General features: G+C 41.3%; 1 protein-coding gene across 1 annotated transcript; it reads right to left on the bottom strand.

The window, feature by feature from the left end:
* Positions 1 to 520: 520 nt before the first annotated feature.
* Positions 521 to 12,363, bottom strand: pcsk9 (proprotein convertase subtilisin/kexin type 9). Its single transcript, XM_051947704.1, has 12 exons — positions 11,825 to 12,363; positions 11,219 to 11,410; positions 9,293 to 9,425; positions 7,836 to 7,969; positions 7,570 to 7,711; positions 4,670 to 4,866; positions 4,401 to 4,584; positions 4,125 to 4,301; positions 3,895 to 4,043; positions 3,636 to 3,801; positions 2,070 to 2,236; positions 521 to 1,008 (listed from the first exon to the last, which is right to left on the bottom strand). Exons 1-12 carry the CDS (start codon positions 11,996 to 11,998, stop codon positions 814 to 816), a joined length of 2,010 nt encoding a protein of 669 aa, XP_051803664.1. The 5' UTR covers positions 11,999 to 12,363; the 3' UTR covers positions 521 to 813.
* Between the last annotated feature and the right edge of the window lie 2,753 nt (positions 12,364 to 15,116).

Genomic DNA, 15,116 nt, shown 5'->3' with positions numbered 1-15,116 from the left:
CCAGTTTAATGTGTGTCTCTCCCCCCTCTAAAAAAAATCCTCATATAAAAAATTTCCCCATGCAGACATATGGGATCTGCTGTTTTCCACAACGAAGTCATCCGTCAGAAACGATCAGGATTCAAGTCCAGTGAACATGTCTGGTTGTCATGACTATTTCTTTGGTTCATTTGTTTTCACATGACCTGTGGAACCCATCACAGTGATGCATTTCAGTCCTCAGGAAGGGCAACTGTTTACATGAGAGGAAATGTTCTCCTTAATGCACACAGGGAGCCTATTAATCAAGTTGATTGTCTAGCATTGTACTGCAGCCACACTGAACTGCACCTAAAGTCAGAGCTACAAACCAACGCCGCTGCATTCTTAGTGCCTTCCGCTACATTTGATGCATATTTTCATGTAGCTCTTTTTTATTATTATTCATAAAGCACCGATTTTTCATCTGTTCTTTCTATTAGTTGGTGAAGAAGCTGCAGACAGTATGTCAGCTAAACGCAAGACCATTATTCAAATGAGATGTTCGTGAAAGCTTTTTATTATACTTGTTTAGTAAAAAGATACAAAAATATTTGGTTACATTTTACAAACTTGTGCATGTCATATGTTTTTTTTTTTTTTTTTTTTTTTAATCTAACAAGGAGTTGACAGTTCTAAGTCGGAGACATCAATACAATATGTGCACTGGAGCATATTTCAGCCTAATGCTACAACTGAAACACAGACAGCTTTACAGAAGTGCTTTGTGACTACGAAGGAGATTAAGGTTGATAAAAGATGACAAAGTGTCGGAGCTGTTTTCAGGACGCCGGATCAGTGAGGAGTCGTGGCGTGCTGCTCTGACGGTCTGACTCGACAGCAGACCGCGATGCCCGCTGCCCTCGTCGCTCCTGTGGCACTGCGTACGTGGCAACTGTTGCCCTTAGCAACCGGCCCCAAGACGGCAGAGCTCTGAGAGACGGCGCTACAGTCTGTCAGAGTCCAGCCTGACGGACAGGACACCTCCACCTGCAAGAGAACAGCAGAGATGTTTGAAGGTACGAGGAAAAGTCCAGGAGCACTGTAAAAACTCAAAATCTTACCAAGTCTGTTTGTCTTGTTTTTAGTCAAAATGTCCCACTTGATTTAAGATAAATTCACTTAACAAGAGACATTTCAGCAAGATGGAGGGATGTGTTTTAGGAGAATGCATCTTAAATTTCCTGTTAAGTCAAACAATCTTGAAATTCTCTTGTTTTGAGTTGAATTTTGCAAACTCAAATTAAGTTTAACCCTTGTGTCGTCCTGCAGGTCAAATTGAACCGTTCTAAAGTTTGAAAATGTGGGGGGGAAAAAATATTTTTGCAGTGAAACTTCTGATGTCCACATTTTCAACATTTTTGGGAAGTTTTTGAACATTTTTAGTGGAAAAAAAGAAATGTTAAAAATGTTTCTCATGGACATTCACAAAAAAATCTACTGATATATATGCAATCAGTTCAGATATTTTTAGGATTTCTTGCAGGATTTTTTACTATTTTTTTGAAAATATTTGCAAGAATTTTCTTGCCAAATTTGGGGGATTTTTTAAAATAAAACTTTAAGGGAAACTTTTAAGGAATTATTGGAATTTTCTTCCTGAAGGTTTTGCAAATTTTTAGAAAATTGGGGAATTTTTTGGAGATTTTTTTTTTTTTTCAGACAAGGAAACAATATTTTTTTGGTGCTTATAAATGAAGATAACAAGGAGAGTTAATACATCTCAAATTAGAAAAATCTATTTTTGAGTGAAAAACTGCTTTCTTTAGCATATCTGGCTTATTTTAAGACACCTAAGCTTGACAATCCTGGTAAAATACAGCTTAAAATAAGTTTTCTCAGCTAATTTTGAGATCTGAAGATTCTAAATATCATATCTTATTTCAAGAAATCCTACCAAGCCATTTTACTTGTTCTATTGTCCGATTTTTTTTCACTTATTTCAAAGTAAAAGTTCCTTGAAATAATTATTTTTTCTTGTTTTGAGAGGGGCATTTTTTCCAGTGAGGTGACGAAGTTATTCCTCTCATGTCCAGACTGAAGTTTATCACCTGGTCTTTGTCAGTCGAGACGTTTTCCAACAGGTTGCACTCGAGAGATGGAGCGTGGCAGCAAACTGCATGTGATGTGACCCCGTCTTTCACCGCGCAGTGATTCCTGTGGCCGTGATGTGGACGCGAGTCAGTCAGGAGCTCAGCTGTGGACCGAGATGTGCACCCTGGAGAGGAGGAATGATGCTCGCGTGAGTTAAAGCAACAAAAAGTTTGGAGATGTGGCCCATTAGCGATTCTCAGACGAGCACCGACTCATCCGAGGCATCACTGTGAAGGCACCAGAGGAGGAAAACAAAGGAAAACCATTCACCTGTGTGCAACAATTACATTTTGAGAGCATGCTCTTTAGGACACACGTAGCTGGCATTTATGCCGGCCAGCAGCACATTTCCTTTTCAGGGCGATTGCCATGGTAACTGGTTTAATTGTCAGAGATGTTCTAAATGCAGCAGCATCAAAAGCCTGCTCTTGGTTTAAATAACCATTTATATACAAGATACTACCTAAGGCTGTGCTTTGACTGCCTTCAGCACATTAACACTCATTCCATTTGAACAAACTGATTGTCATTTTTGGGGGAAAAGTGATTTGTTCACTGTCTTGCTGAGTCGTTAAAAGTGGAGCTGGAGGCAGTTAGCTTAGCTTAGCGTAAAGACTGACAACAAGTGGAAACTGCTAGCCCAACTCTGCCAAACAGCACCTCTAAAGTAGACTTATTTCTTAAATAATTCAGTTGTTTCTCACTTGCCAAGTTTAAAGAGAATTGGATGATCAGTTTTTTTAAGTAAAGCAAAAAAACAGACAGATATTCCTTCATTTAGTAAGATGAGATATCGCATCATTTAGTAGCTCTTGGAATTAGAGAACACGCCAGGAACAAGATTCACCATTTGTGGTCATTTGGGGAAAATTGATATTTTTACCTTGCTGACATCTCCTTGGGGTGTTTTTTTGAATATTCTAGAAGACATATCATTAGAAAAAATAGGAGACACCATAACACCATAGCTGAGCATTTCTGCCTCAAAACTGCACTATACTAGTAATAACGGTGTCAAAAACACAGATTCAGACTTCCTGGGTTTTCTATTCGACAAACTTTTGGAACCAACCCATTTAAGTTGCAGTGTCTCGCTTCCTGTGTCATTCTTCTTCTTCAGAATATGTTTCCGATTCAAAAATGTGTGACTGGTGTGCTCAAACTGCAGTGCATTCAAAGGGGTAGAAGGAGAAGGAGGTGAGGACTTCATAGATCTGCACATTTGAAAGAGAGCAACCATGTAGAGCTACATCTCAGTAATTTTAAGGCAGGAAGGGATATTTCATGGAAAGAACTTCTAAATATGCACCATATGATACATAGAGATGAGTTTTAAGGGACCAGAGAGGGACTACAGAGAGTCAAACATAAGGTTCAACCCCATGGTGGTGGCTGTAACTCCATATTTATGCTCAGACAGGCAGATGGTGTTTACCTTTTCATGTAATCTCAACCAGAAATCCAATACGTGTTCAGACGTGCTTGTATCATTTCAACTACAGCAGATTGAACCCTCGACTTACCGGTCAGGTGGTGCTGTGGATCGACACACTGAGCGTCTTTCCCAGGTTCAGGACTTGGATGGACTTGGCACCGCAGACCACCAATCACACAGCAGCGAGCCACGGCGAACACACCTTTACCTGCCTGACCGTTGTAGGCAACACACTCCATGCGACCGTTGCTCACCTGCAACCACAGAGATGGAGCTTTATCTGCCTTTTAATGTTTGCAAACTTCACAGTTAATTCAGAGATGATGGCGCGTCTTGACTGAGCTTACGCTGATGGTTTCTCCCACACGGACGCCATCAGGAGCATAGCTGCTGCATCCCATCATCTCCTCCCCCTGACGACAGCGGCTGATGGCCTTATCAGTGCTTGCAACCCCTGACCTCTCTGACCACACTGACCGACACAGGAGCTCCCCATCTGCACACAGACACACGGTGTGAACTACACATGGGTGCTGTGTGTGTGTGTGAGGCAGAATGAGGATCATGAGCCACTAACTTGATGCCGTGTTGTTGCTAGAAGGCATGGCTGCCACCAGGTTCGGAGTGGTGAGACGATGTGTTTCAGACAGAGACAGAAAGTTGATGGAGTTGCTGACGGAATAATCCAGCATCATGTGCAGAACCTGGACCGGTGACGCAATCTGATTGGACGACAGGATTACAGCTGCTACACCTACACAACAAACAAATCAAAATTATGAACCTGACTGCATCTGCACACACGTTGCTTTGTTTTGTCGTGTTTTCTTCTTCGTGTTAGGCGTTTGGATACCTGCGGCGTGTGCAGCAGCCTGGGAGGTTCCACTGCGGGAGGTGAAGCAGGTGCTGCAGTCGCTACTGGCACTGACGATGTCATCGCCGGGTGCAAACAGATCAACACAGCGGCCGAAGTTGGTGCCACCTGCTCCCTGGGACATGAGCTGGTCCGCTGAGTTCACCGCCCCAACTGTGATCACCTGTAAATGAGGTTACGGCGAGGGTCATGTGAGGTTTGTCCAGTATTGAAATGCATTATGGCCTTTTGATAAAGGGTCCTGTCACCTCCGGCTCTGAAGCAGGAGAGAAGAGGCAGGCGTCGTCTCTGTAATTGCCCGCAGCGGCGATGACCACAGCTCCATTAGCCACCATGTCTCGACAGGCTGCGTTTAAGGAACGGCTGAAGCCACCAACGAAGGGCAGCAGCACGACCACAGCTTCCACCGGATGGGCCTGTAAAGTTGCTCGGATGTACTCCAGTCCTAAAGAGATGGAAGCAGGAAACAAAATGCACTCTGCTGCGCAAGTAGTGGCCCTTCCTTTACATTTGCTTGCAGAATAGACTTAACCCTCGTGTCATTCTCTGGGTCAAAATTGACCCCTTTTAAAGTTTGAAAATGTGGAAAAAAATATATATTTTCACAGTGAAACTTCTGATGTCCCCTTTTACAACGTTTTTGGGAAATCTTTGAACATTTTTTGGTGGAAAAAAGAAATGCTAAAAATTTTTCTTATGAACATTCACACAAAAAATCTACCAAAATCCAGCGAAATTCGCTGGATTTTGGTAGATTTTTTTTTGTGAATATTCTTAAAGAAAATACTAGAAATTTTACTGATGTATATGTAATCACTTTAGATATTTCTAGGACTTTTTTGGAAGATTTTTACTCATTTTTTAAAAATATTTACAAGAATTTACTTGTAAATATGGAGGGATTTTTTGAAATAAAATTTGTAAAGGAAACTTTTAAGGAATTATTGGAATTTTCTTCCTGAAGGTTTTGCAAATTTTCAGAAATATGGGGAATTTTTGTGCAGAATTTTTTTGATTTTTTTCAGACAAGGAAACCATATTTTTTGGTGTCCCTGAATGAGGACAACAGGAAGGTTAAGGAGTGGTCTAACAGACTATTTCTCTGGTAAAAGTCAAGTTTGTTTGTTTGTTTTTTTATCTTGTGAACAAGTCTATATAGTTTATATATATATATATATATATATATATATATATATATATATATATACACATGAAGACACATTAGGAGGGAAACAAGCTGTCAGTGTCATGTCTGGGCACTTACATGTTGATACTTGGCCGTCTTAAAAACACAGATTCAGACTTGTGGGATTTCATTCATAACAAACCTAAGCAACTAATCTTGTCAATTTGCAGGATGGAACTTTCTGCATCATTCCCCTGTTTCAGAATCAGCTTCTGATTCGAATATGTATGGCTAAGTTAGACCAATATTACAACTTGCCATTATGCAGCACTTAGTTTTCTAATGTTTGAGCTGGTGTGCTCGAGGCGCAGCAAGTTGGGAGGGATGGTCGGAGAAAGAGGTGAGGCTTTGTAGATCTGCTCATTCTGTCGCCATATTTAAGCAGGAAGGGATTATTTTCAACAAACAGTTAAATATGAGATACAGAGATGGGGTTTTAGAAGTTTAACCAGGGACTGGATAGAGACTTTAAACTGGACTTAGAGTCTACAGCCATGCTAGCAGCTCTGTAAGATCATACTCGAACACAGTTTTGCCTGGAGCCCAACGCTTTCATATAAGATTTGGTAATTAACATTTAATTGAAAGCGCAGCTGAGGAGGATGAGAATGCCATTGATTTTGAAGGTTTTTAGTGTTAAACCAAATTCTAAATATGATGCTACCATCACTAAAGGGATTGCAGTCATGAAGGCAAATTTCAAATGCCATTGTGCTCATTTTAATTTTCTCCATTAACCCGATTTGAAGCAAAATTCCCTCCAAAATTGATTTGTTTGAAAGTGACATTAATTTCACAGAGATTTCTTTGCTATTGGCACAGATGGACATAGAGTTAAGTGCATGTACATGCTATGACTGCTTGATCCAGATAAAAGCAGCTGATATATATAAACTTTGCGATATTCACTTTATGGCAGATGATGGTGATTTTTATGCGTCCTGCACCCCTACTACTTTCAGATCGTTTTAGAAGCAGGCCTGGGACTTCCTGAGTTCTGAGATACCAAATGTATTCATGTTTATTAACATAATGAGAGAACCAATAGAAGGGAAGGAGAAGGATCATGGACATGGGCATCCCAATGGAGTTTTGGAGGTTAATAATTGTTGAGATGTTTCAAACAAAATCACAAATGTTAACCTCATGGTGACACCGCAGCAGAATTTAAAGGGTCACCATAGTTAGTAGACTTCATCCTCTGGAGAACATGAATGAGACATTTATCTAAAGTTTAAACAAATGTCTGAACTTGTGGAGTGTGGATTTGAAATTCTGGTTTAGACTCTAAACTAACATTACCATTCACACAGTCATGCTGCTAAAATGTTACAATCAGGCGTAAACTTACCGTGACGTCACCCGTTGGTTTCAACGCCGAGAAAATGAAGCCCGGATTTTGCTACTTCCTGGTCGCCGTTTTGGATTTTTTGGAGCCAGTGACGTAAAAAGCGTCATCAAACAGACTGGACCGGAGAGCAACTAGGGGCAGGATTGGCTGAGGACTCTCTTATCCCGCCCACATTTTACCGCAGAGGCTTCTGTTGCTGTCTATCATGTATAGCCACGCCCCCTGGCTCCTCCAACTTTAACGATTTATTTAAAATTCAGTATTGATTTATTTTAAGATCGGCCACCTGATCTCTCATTTTGACCATGAAAACTAACGGGGGAAAAATCCTGAGCTGTAGAACATCAGTCTATCAAATTTTACTTTTTTTCCAAAAATGAATTGGGGTCTATGGAGAAAAAGCATTTTGGAGCCAACCCTAGCGGACGGCGTGATATTGCAAGTTTTTGACACTTCCGGGTTGGCTTCAATTTTGGAGCCAGATGCTACGTCCACTATATATACAGTCTATGGTTACTAACCAAGTGAAATGTTCTGAGGGAAGTCTGTGTTACTTAGGCAGGAGATAGAGATCTTCAGTGCGTTGTACAAATGTTCTGAAGGATTCCTACCAGCCAGAGCTCCTGAGACGGTTCCTTTCCCCTGACAGTTGAGAACACGAACCAGGTTAACTTCAGCACCTCGAGCTACGCCTGAATCTGATCCACTCACAACACCGGCCATGTGTGTGCCGTGACTGTCGCACTGACTCGCCTGCAGAGGAGGGAGGAATAATGAACATCACAGTGAAACAGATCCACATTTCAGCTTGTTACTGAGGTACAATTACTAATGTGGAAGTTTCTTTAGAATGCAAGCGCTTCCCCTGTGTGTTTACCTGTCGGTGGACTCTGACTCCATCCTCCTCGGGGACGTTATTGAAGTCTGTGATGAGAGCTCGACCTTCAACCTCGCGGTGAGAACTCTGAACGCTGCCATCCATCAGATAGACCTCCGCCTTTCCTCCATCATCTGCACAAGACAGAGTGTGGATTTGACAAATAACAACAAAATGCAATTCCCGGAGGAATTTTTGTGGGATTACCAGCAGCGGGAAAACTCTATTACTTGATGGATCGCTGGGAGCTAAACTGCGTCACTGGTTTGATTGAAGGAGCAGCAGAGTGACCGTGAAGAGTTGAAATAACAGAAACTAAACTAAGGGCAAACTGCAGTGTAAGAAAAAGTGTTGAAATTAGAGTTAAAGTTAAAAAACTTACTGTAAGTATACAGAGACGTAGCTGAAGTGTCATTACAAAAGTGATTTAATTGGGATTAGGTTAAAGTCTTAAGCATGTACGATTACCTGAAGTCATGTTTCCATCAGAATTCCTGGGAACCTTTAATTCCAGGGATTAATGTCCACAAACTTTTCAAGGACTTAAAGGTTCCTTCACCTCCTTTCGTATCTGTGTTTCCACTGCAGTCTAAAGAGTTGGTCAGCTAACTTTTCGATTTTGCATACAATAATACAAAATGCTGATGACCATTTAGTAAAATTTTTAGCTCCAAAATAATTGGTCCATTCTTCCGTAGTTTCACAAAAACGCACAAAAGAAAAAAAACTAAATATACGGTAATAAGGTTTTTAGTTGTAGTTGTAAAATGCTGGGGAAAACACTAGCATACTAGACCAGTCAGTGATGTGGTTCCTGAACCTTCTGAAGGTTAAAAAAAAAAATGTGTTTTTTTTTTTAGGGGGGTAAGATAATCTTAAGGTTTTCTTAGACACTGGTTCCACTAATGGAAATGCAGGTAGAGAAATTGAGTTCCACCAAAGGTTCTGAGTCCCTGAGGAAATTTCCTCCAGTGGAAATGCCGCTATAATTGCAGGAGTTGAAGTGTGTATGTGGGTGTGTGTGGGTGTGTGTGTGTGTGTGAGGATTTTGTATTCTGAAAATCTTCAATGTCCCTGAAGCCTGCTGAAAACTTTTGATACCTCCATTGGCTTTTATTTTGAAGATCCAATCTATTTTATGGCCTTCACTAAAACCTTATTTCTATCTTGGGTCTTTTATTCAGTAAATTCATGTTACCATTCAATGAAAGGAGTTTGAATAATAAATAAAGTTAAAAATCTAAAATGTAATTGTTTTTTATATTATTATTTAAGAGACAAGAAACTTTTAGATGTAACATGCTTGTTCATGTTATCGGAAATGTGGTGAATGGAACCACGTTTTCTTCTTTCTCCCTGAATCTTCTCATCTGATTTAACATCGGAGTCCATGGACTATTTTAAGGAAAAAATAATATGTAAAGAGTGGAAGTTGTGAGAGTTAGAGACAGACTTACTGGGAGGCTTGTATGTTCCGTTTTCAGAGATGAAACCATGAGGCTGCAGTAACCTCTGCAGGTTCCAGGGGGCACTCTGAGCAAAGATGGACGAATCCTCCTCAATGTAGTGGACATGAGGGAGCTTCACCGCCTGACGGAAACACAAACTTAACCACAAGCTGGTAAAAAATAACTTTTTATTTTTGTAGTGGCAATGAGACACTTTTTACCTAATCAATAACCAGCAGAATGATCAATGGATACCACCAACTCAGTGTTTAGCTCGACACTAAACAGTTGTGATTATCTTAAATAAGTTTTCCTAGAGCAGAATACAAATGAAGTGATCATTCTGTACAGAATTGGCTTTGGGGCTGCTTAAGTAAGAATATAAACAAGGGAGCTCCGGCCAGAAGTCATTAAATAACACAGAAGTCTTTGTCATGGTGATCCATTGCTAGTTTCACCCCCACAAGTTTAACACAGAACTGTCCATAGGCTGAGTGACCTCCTCCTCCGGTGGCTACAGTATTAATAAACACGCTCCGCTTACAACATCCCCCGCCTTATATATAGTACCTCTAAGCGCAAGAAATAATAATATATAGTGGACGATACACCTACAAAATGATACATCTTCACTACAATAAAAAAAAAACAGTCAGGTCAAGGTCATACACCCCAAAAGGCACATCTACATTACCAACAGGCTTAGTGTGCGCAATATGAATGAAATCCCTCAAGTAGTTTCTGAGCTATGATCCGGAAACCAAAAAATATTTGGAGTGCCTCACTATGACCTTGAAAATCAGGTCAAGGTCATGCACCCCAAAAGGCACATCTATACTATATAGAGATGGCCTGGGTGCAATATGAATGAAATCCCTCAAGTAGTTTCAGAGATATGCTCCGGAAACAAAATGCGAACGTACGGACGGACGGACGGACAGACAGACGTGCCCACGCCAATGTCCCCCTCCGTGCCTACAGCCGGCGGGGGATAAAAAGTGAAAGACTTCATCTGGTGGTGCAACCAGGTGCTGCAGCTCATCTACAATTTCTGACACGCAGACTATACAATACTTTATAGTCATTCACAACATGGAACAGGAGGAACAAACTACAGTACTCAAGTCTCAGTATAAAAAAAATAATACAATAAATAATATGATTAATAGTAGCCTGTTGACCTGAAGAAAATAAAAACCTATGAAAAAAAACAGTTTGCAGCATTGTGGCAGTAGCAGCGCAGCAAGAGGTCCAGAAGGGAATAGTGCAGCAGCTTCAAGTACAGAATGCTCAATGATTTCATGCTCAGAGGAGGACAGGCAGTGCAGAATGCATGTACACAGGAGTCCACCCAATTCTCCCAACACTGCCTTCAACACAGTGCCTTAAAGATGCATTCCAGTAAAGTGTGTGACTGCTGACGCACAATTAAGGAGCAGCTTGCAAAAATGTATTTTTTTTCTGAATGCATTGTAGAGCTATTCACTTGTCAAGCTTATGCTGTGTATTGGATTGATTTTTATTGATAATTTTGATGTACTTTAAGTATGATATATCTAGGAACATGGTATCACATTTGGACTAAATACTTACAGAAGATCATTATAACCGACACCTGCAAACTACAAAGTCTAGTTGGGGCTCCCTGAAGATGTGCAGCCGTGTTTTAGTCACCCGAGGCATACCAGCAGATCTATGATCAGTTTGTTTCTCACTGGTCTAGAGAACCTCATCCATGTTTCATTGCTGTAATTCACTCTATGTTGGACTACAGCTGCTACAGGACCGTTCTTTCAGATTTTTAAAAAGTTCCAAGACAACATTACTTAAATTTACTGTCCTTCATCAGTCACCTGCTAGTTTTAGATGCAATTCTCAGATTTTTATATCTATTTTTTAAGCCTTAAGTGGTCAGATTTTCTGTGAAGCAGTTACCAGGTGAAGGACGTCGCTGCTCATCTTGACCAGGAAGCCGTGCAGCGCTCCGGAGTAGGTCTGCAGGATCTCCACCAGGTATCCTCTCCTGGCTGCTTTGGCTTGCAGCCTCCTGATGGTCCTCTGCACTTGAGAGTCGTGCGTCCCCTGACGCAGCATGACAAGGTACTGACCGGGCATGCGCCACGCCGCCTGGAACACATCGCAGAGAACATAGAGTACAGGTGACCAGCATGTGTCTGTGCGCAGGAGAAATGAGGCATGCCTGCAGGAACTTTTTGAAAAATGACACTTAATGTTTTGTAATAACATATTCATTTTGTGCACTTGGATGCTTTTTAGGTCAAGTTAATGATACAGAAAAGGAAAGTAATTTGGGGGTTCCAGGTTGTGAACGCACATGCAAATGGAGATCTCCTGTCCGTAGACTTTTTTTTAACTGAACAAAAGCTCAAAAGACGCATTATTGATGAAATTTCAATAGTGAAAATCACTCATTAACCAACAGTGACATATGCACAGCTTTAGGACAGTGATGAGCTGATGGTGACTTTACATGCAGAAGATGCGCTCTGACGCCTCTGGCGCAGCAAACTGTGCCATTACCTTGTTGCACCTGAGGAACTCGGCTGCGGGTTCGGCTCCGGTTTCGGGCTCAGTTCCGTCCTCGCGGATCAGTTCCAGGATCATCTCGTCGTCCTCGGTGTAATCCTGCGCGCACACGGCCAGAGATGCGCACAAACACAGTGTCCAGCCAAGCCAGGCTGAGGTGCGACGCATTCTTCACACCTCTTGAAATGTTTCCAGTTAAAAAAAAATGATCAACGATAACTGCTACCTGGCACCACTGATGCAAGTTTTTAATTCCAAGCCTTGACTTGCTGTCCAGATGTTTTGGTGTCTGCGACAGACGCGCGTCCTCTGTGCCCGATAACGCCTCCAACCACCTATTCTGAATTTTTGGGGGGTGAAAAAAAATCGAACAATTGATTCTTATAATTCAAGGCGGGGACTGGTGACGTCTCCGCGGCTCACGCCACCGCTTTTGTATCGAATGATTGTCCTCCGTTAAAAACACCTCTTACTGTGGAGGAGTCATGTTTCATGCTCCCCCTTAAACCACCCTGTAATTATTGCATGTCAATCGGAGAAAACGCTTCCTCTGCGCTCAAGTTGATTTGTTGCACAGTAATGTGAACAGTATGACTTGTGCATGCAAGTGCAAGTTCTTGTTATTGTGCCTGAATCCGTGCTGTGCAGAGAGAGTGAGCATGTTGATCTTACAGGCTGTGCATAGTTTATTTTCACCGACTCTATTTTTTGATTTTATCGGCGCAGTGCTGAGATGCGCACGGAGCTGCAGAGCGCACCACGAAACTCCTGGGTCTCTGCAAAACTCTGCAACTGTGTCAGTTTAGATCACACAGTTCCAATTAAAAGAGAGCAAAACAAGTAGTTTATGAGATATGTTGCACCTAAAATCATTTGATCACCTCATAAAGAGAAGCCCACTACTCCAACTCTTGCACAATGTTCTCTGGAGGAGCTTCAACCCAAGTTCTGTCTCCATGCAGAGTTAGTTTGCTTTTCTACCTGATTTTCCAGCAGCATGTGCACCAAACCTCTGGCTGTGACAGAAGGTTGAAGTTATTATATTTGATATGGGCAACAGAGCACAAAATTAAAGCATGAAGCATGTGCTGCAGCTGGTGTTATTTGGAGTTTCTCAGTCACTTGACCTGGACCCAGACAGGTGACACATTAAAGAAAAAAAACTTGACCCTTGCATTGAGGGGATCAGATGGCTTTGTTTTTCACTGGTTTGATGAGTTTAAAACAATTTTGGGACTCATATGTCACTATATCTCAACCCAACTGATCACCTATTGGAGATTTTTGTACAAATATAAAATGCGAAAATAGATTTTTGGAAAAATGGTGTTGCATCCCTCCAGCAGAGTTCCACACACTTCAAAAATAATTGCTGAGGTGCACTGAACCAGTTCTGAAAGTACATAGAGGCCCAACACTTTGCTAAGACATTTTCACTTTCTTTGTGCCTTTAATTTTGTCACCTGTGTGGGTTTGAGCAACATTCCTGCTTTCAGTTTCACACCGTTCTTCCATAGCTAATAGTGCAAATGAACCAACAAGCATGCTTTACACGAAGAGGCAGGGAGAAGGCAAAGACGGGCATTTTTGAGATCTATGATAGGAACTGTGGGCTGCACTGTTGCCTTGCAGCTAGAAGATCCCCAGTTCACGTCCCAGCCTGGGTCTGGGACCTTTCTGCATGGAGTTTGCATGTTCTCCCTGTGCATGTGTGAGTCCAAAAACATGCTGAGGTCAATTGGTAATTCTAAAGTGTGTCATAGATGTGAGTGTGATTGTTTGTCTTTATATGTAGCCCTGAGACAGACTGGAAACTTGTCCAGGGTGTCCCTTACCTTTGCCCTAATTCCAGCCCCCATATCCCTAATGAGGATTAAGTGGTTTGTAGATAATTGATGGATGCATGGACAATGGGAACAGTAGGATCCAGTATTTGTAAGATCTTGTGTGTTCTGTAATCTCCTGCAAGACTACCAGCTTTAAGAGGGTGCAAGACTAATTTGCATAATATTATCTTATAGGTGGATGCAGCACTTTCCCTTAATTTTACTAACACACACACACACATACACACACACACACACACACACACACGCACACGCACACGCACACGCACACACACACACACACACACACACACACACACACACACACACACAGACTCACACACTACTGCTACTAATACTTGCCTAGCCCCTAACCTTCTGTCTTCACTGTAAAACTGAATGATTTACATTACGGAGATTTGCTTTTTGTCCTCATAAAGGAGACATGTTCACATCATGTGACTGTGGTCCTCACAACATAAGTAATACCTGGACTACACGCACATTTTCATATAGTAAATAGCGCCATCTTCTGGAACTGTCATGCAATACATGTTCAGCCCGAGGTGGAAAAAGTATTCAGATCCTTTACTTCAGTAAAAGTACCACTACAGCAATGTAAAAACGCTCCATTACAAGTTGAAGTCCTGTAATGAAACATCGTGCTTAAGTTAAAGCACAGCAGTAAAATGCAGTTAAAGTATTACTGGTTTGGTCCCTCTGACTGATATATTATCATTTGGAGCTAGTTTGAAGTTTATATACAGTTTTTTAATAAATCCGAGGGGTCGGCAGATGATGTTCTGATACACAAATCTGTTTTCAGGTTTTGGATTTCCTCTCTAATCTTTGATTTTTGGTGAGATAGTGGATTATTATACTATTTACTGAAATGAAACCACGTGAGGCCATGTGATCTCTGAAATGTGACTCAACTGAACACTGCTTTTTGTAAGAAACCAAACAGTTTAGAAACCACTGGTTTATTCTTTAACAAAGTTTTGTATTTTAAAAGCTTGCTTTTTGTTCATTGTGTCAAATCTTTTTAAAAGTAACTAACACTGTCAGATGGATGTAGAAAGCACAATATTTTCCCCTGAAATGTAGAGTAAGTACACAGTAGCATAAAATGGAAATAATCAAGTACAAGCACGTCAAAATTGTACTGAAGCACTTGAGTAAAGTTGAGTTACTTTCCACTACTGTATGACAATGATCAGACTGATGCAAAACTGCACTAACTGTAAAAAAACAAACAAAAAAAAAAGCACATTCAAATAGCATCATGTGTGAGTGATGCTGTCGTTCAGTTAAAAAGCATTTTTCAAAAAGCATCAGTGCTCTTTGGCTGTCCTGAGCGCAGTCTGCTACCCCGGGTTGTTTTGAGGGGCCCCTGACAGTCCCTCAGACCAGATGCAGAGTGGGGCAGCTGGAACACTGACTCTTCCGGGCTTCGGGGA

This window comes from Acanthochromis polyacanthus, chromosome 4 (assembly GCF_021347895.1).
Source record: "Acanthochromis polyacanthus isolate Apoly-LR-REF ecotype Palm Island chromosome 4, KAUST_Apoly_ChrSc, whole genome shotgun sequence".
NCBI classification, from domain to species: domain Eukaryota; kingdom Metazoa; phylum Chordata; class Actinopteri; family Pomacentridae; genus Acanthochromis; species Acanthochromis polyacanthus.
Note: the sequence above shows the minus strand (reverse complement) of the source record. Positions and strands in the feature narration are given on the sequence as shown.

What these genes read in the sequence shown, in the direction of transcription:
- pcsk9 (XM_051947704.1), bottom strand. Translation starts at nt 11,998, where the DNA reads ATGCGTCGCACCTCAGCCTGGCTTGGCTGGACACTGTGTTTGTGCGCA. An exon ending in GCAGCGACGTCCTTCACCTG is followed by an intron (nt 9,426 to 11,218) that starts GTAACTGCTTCA and finishes TGTTTCCGTCAG; the next exon opens with GCGGTGAAGCTCCCTCATGT. An exon ending in CGTCTCAGGAGCTCTGGCTG is followed by an intron (nt 4,867 to 7,569) that starts GTAGGAATCCTT and finishes CCATCTCTTTAG; the next exon opens with GACTGGAGTACATCCGAGCA.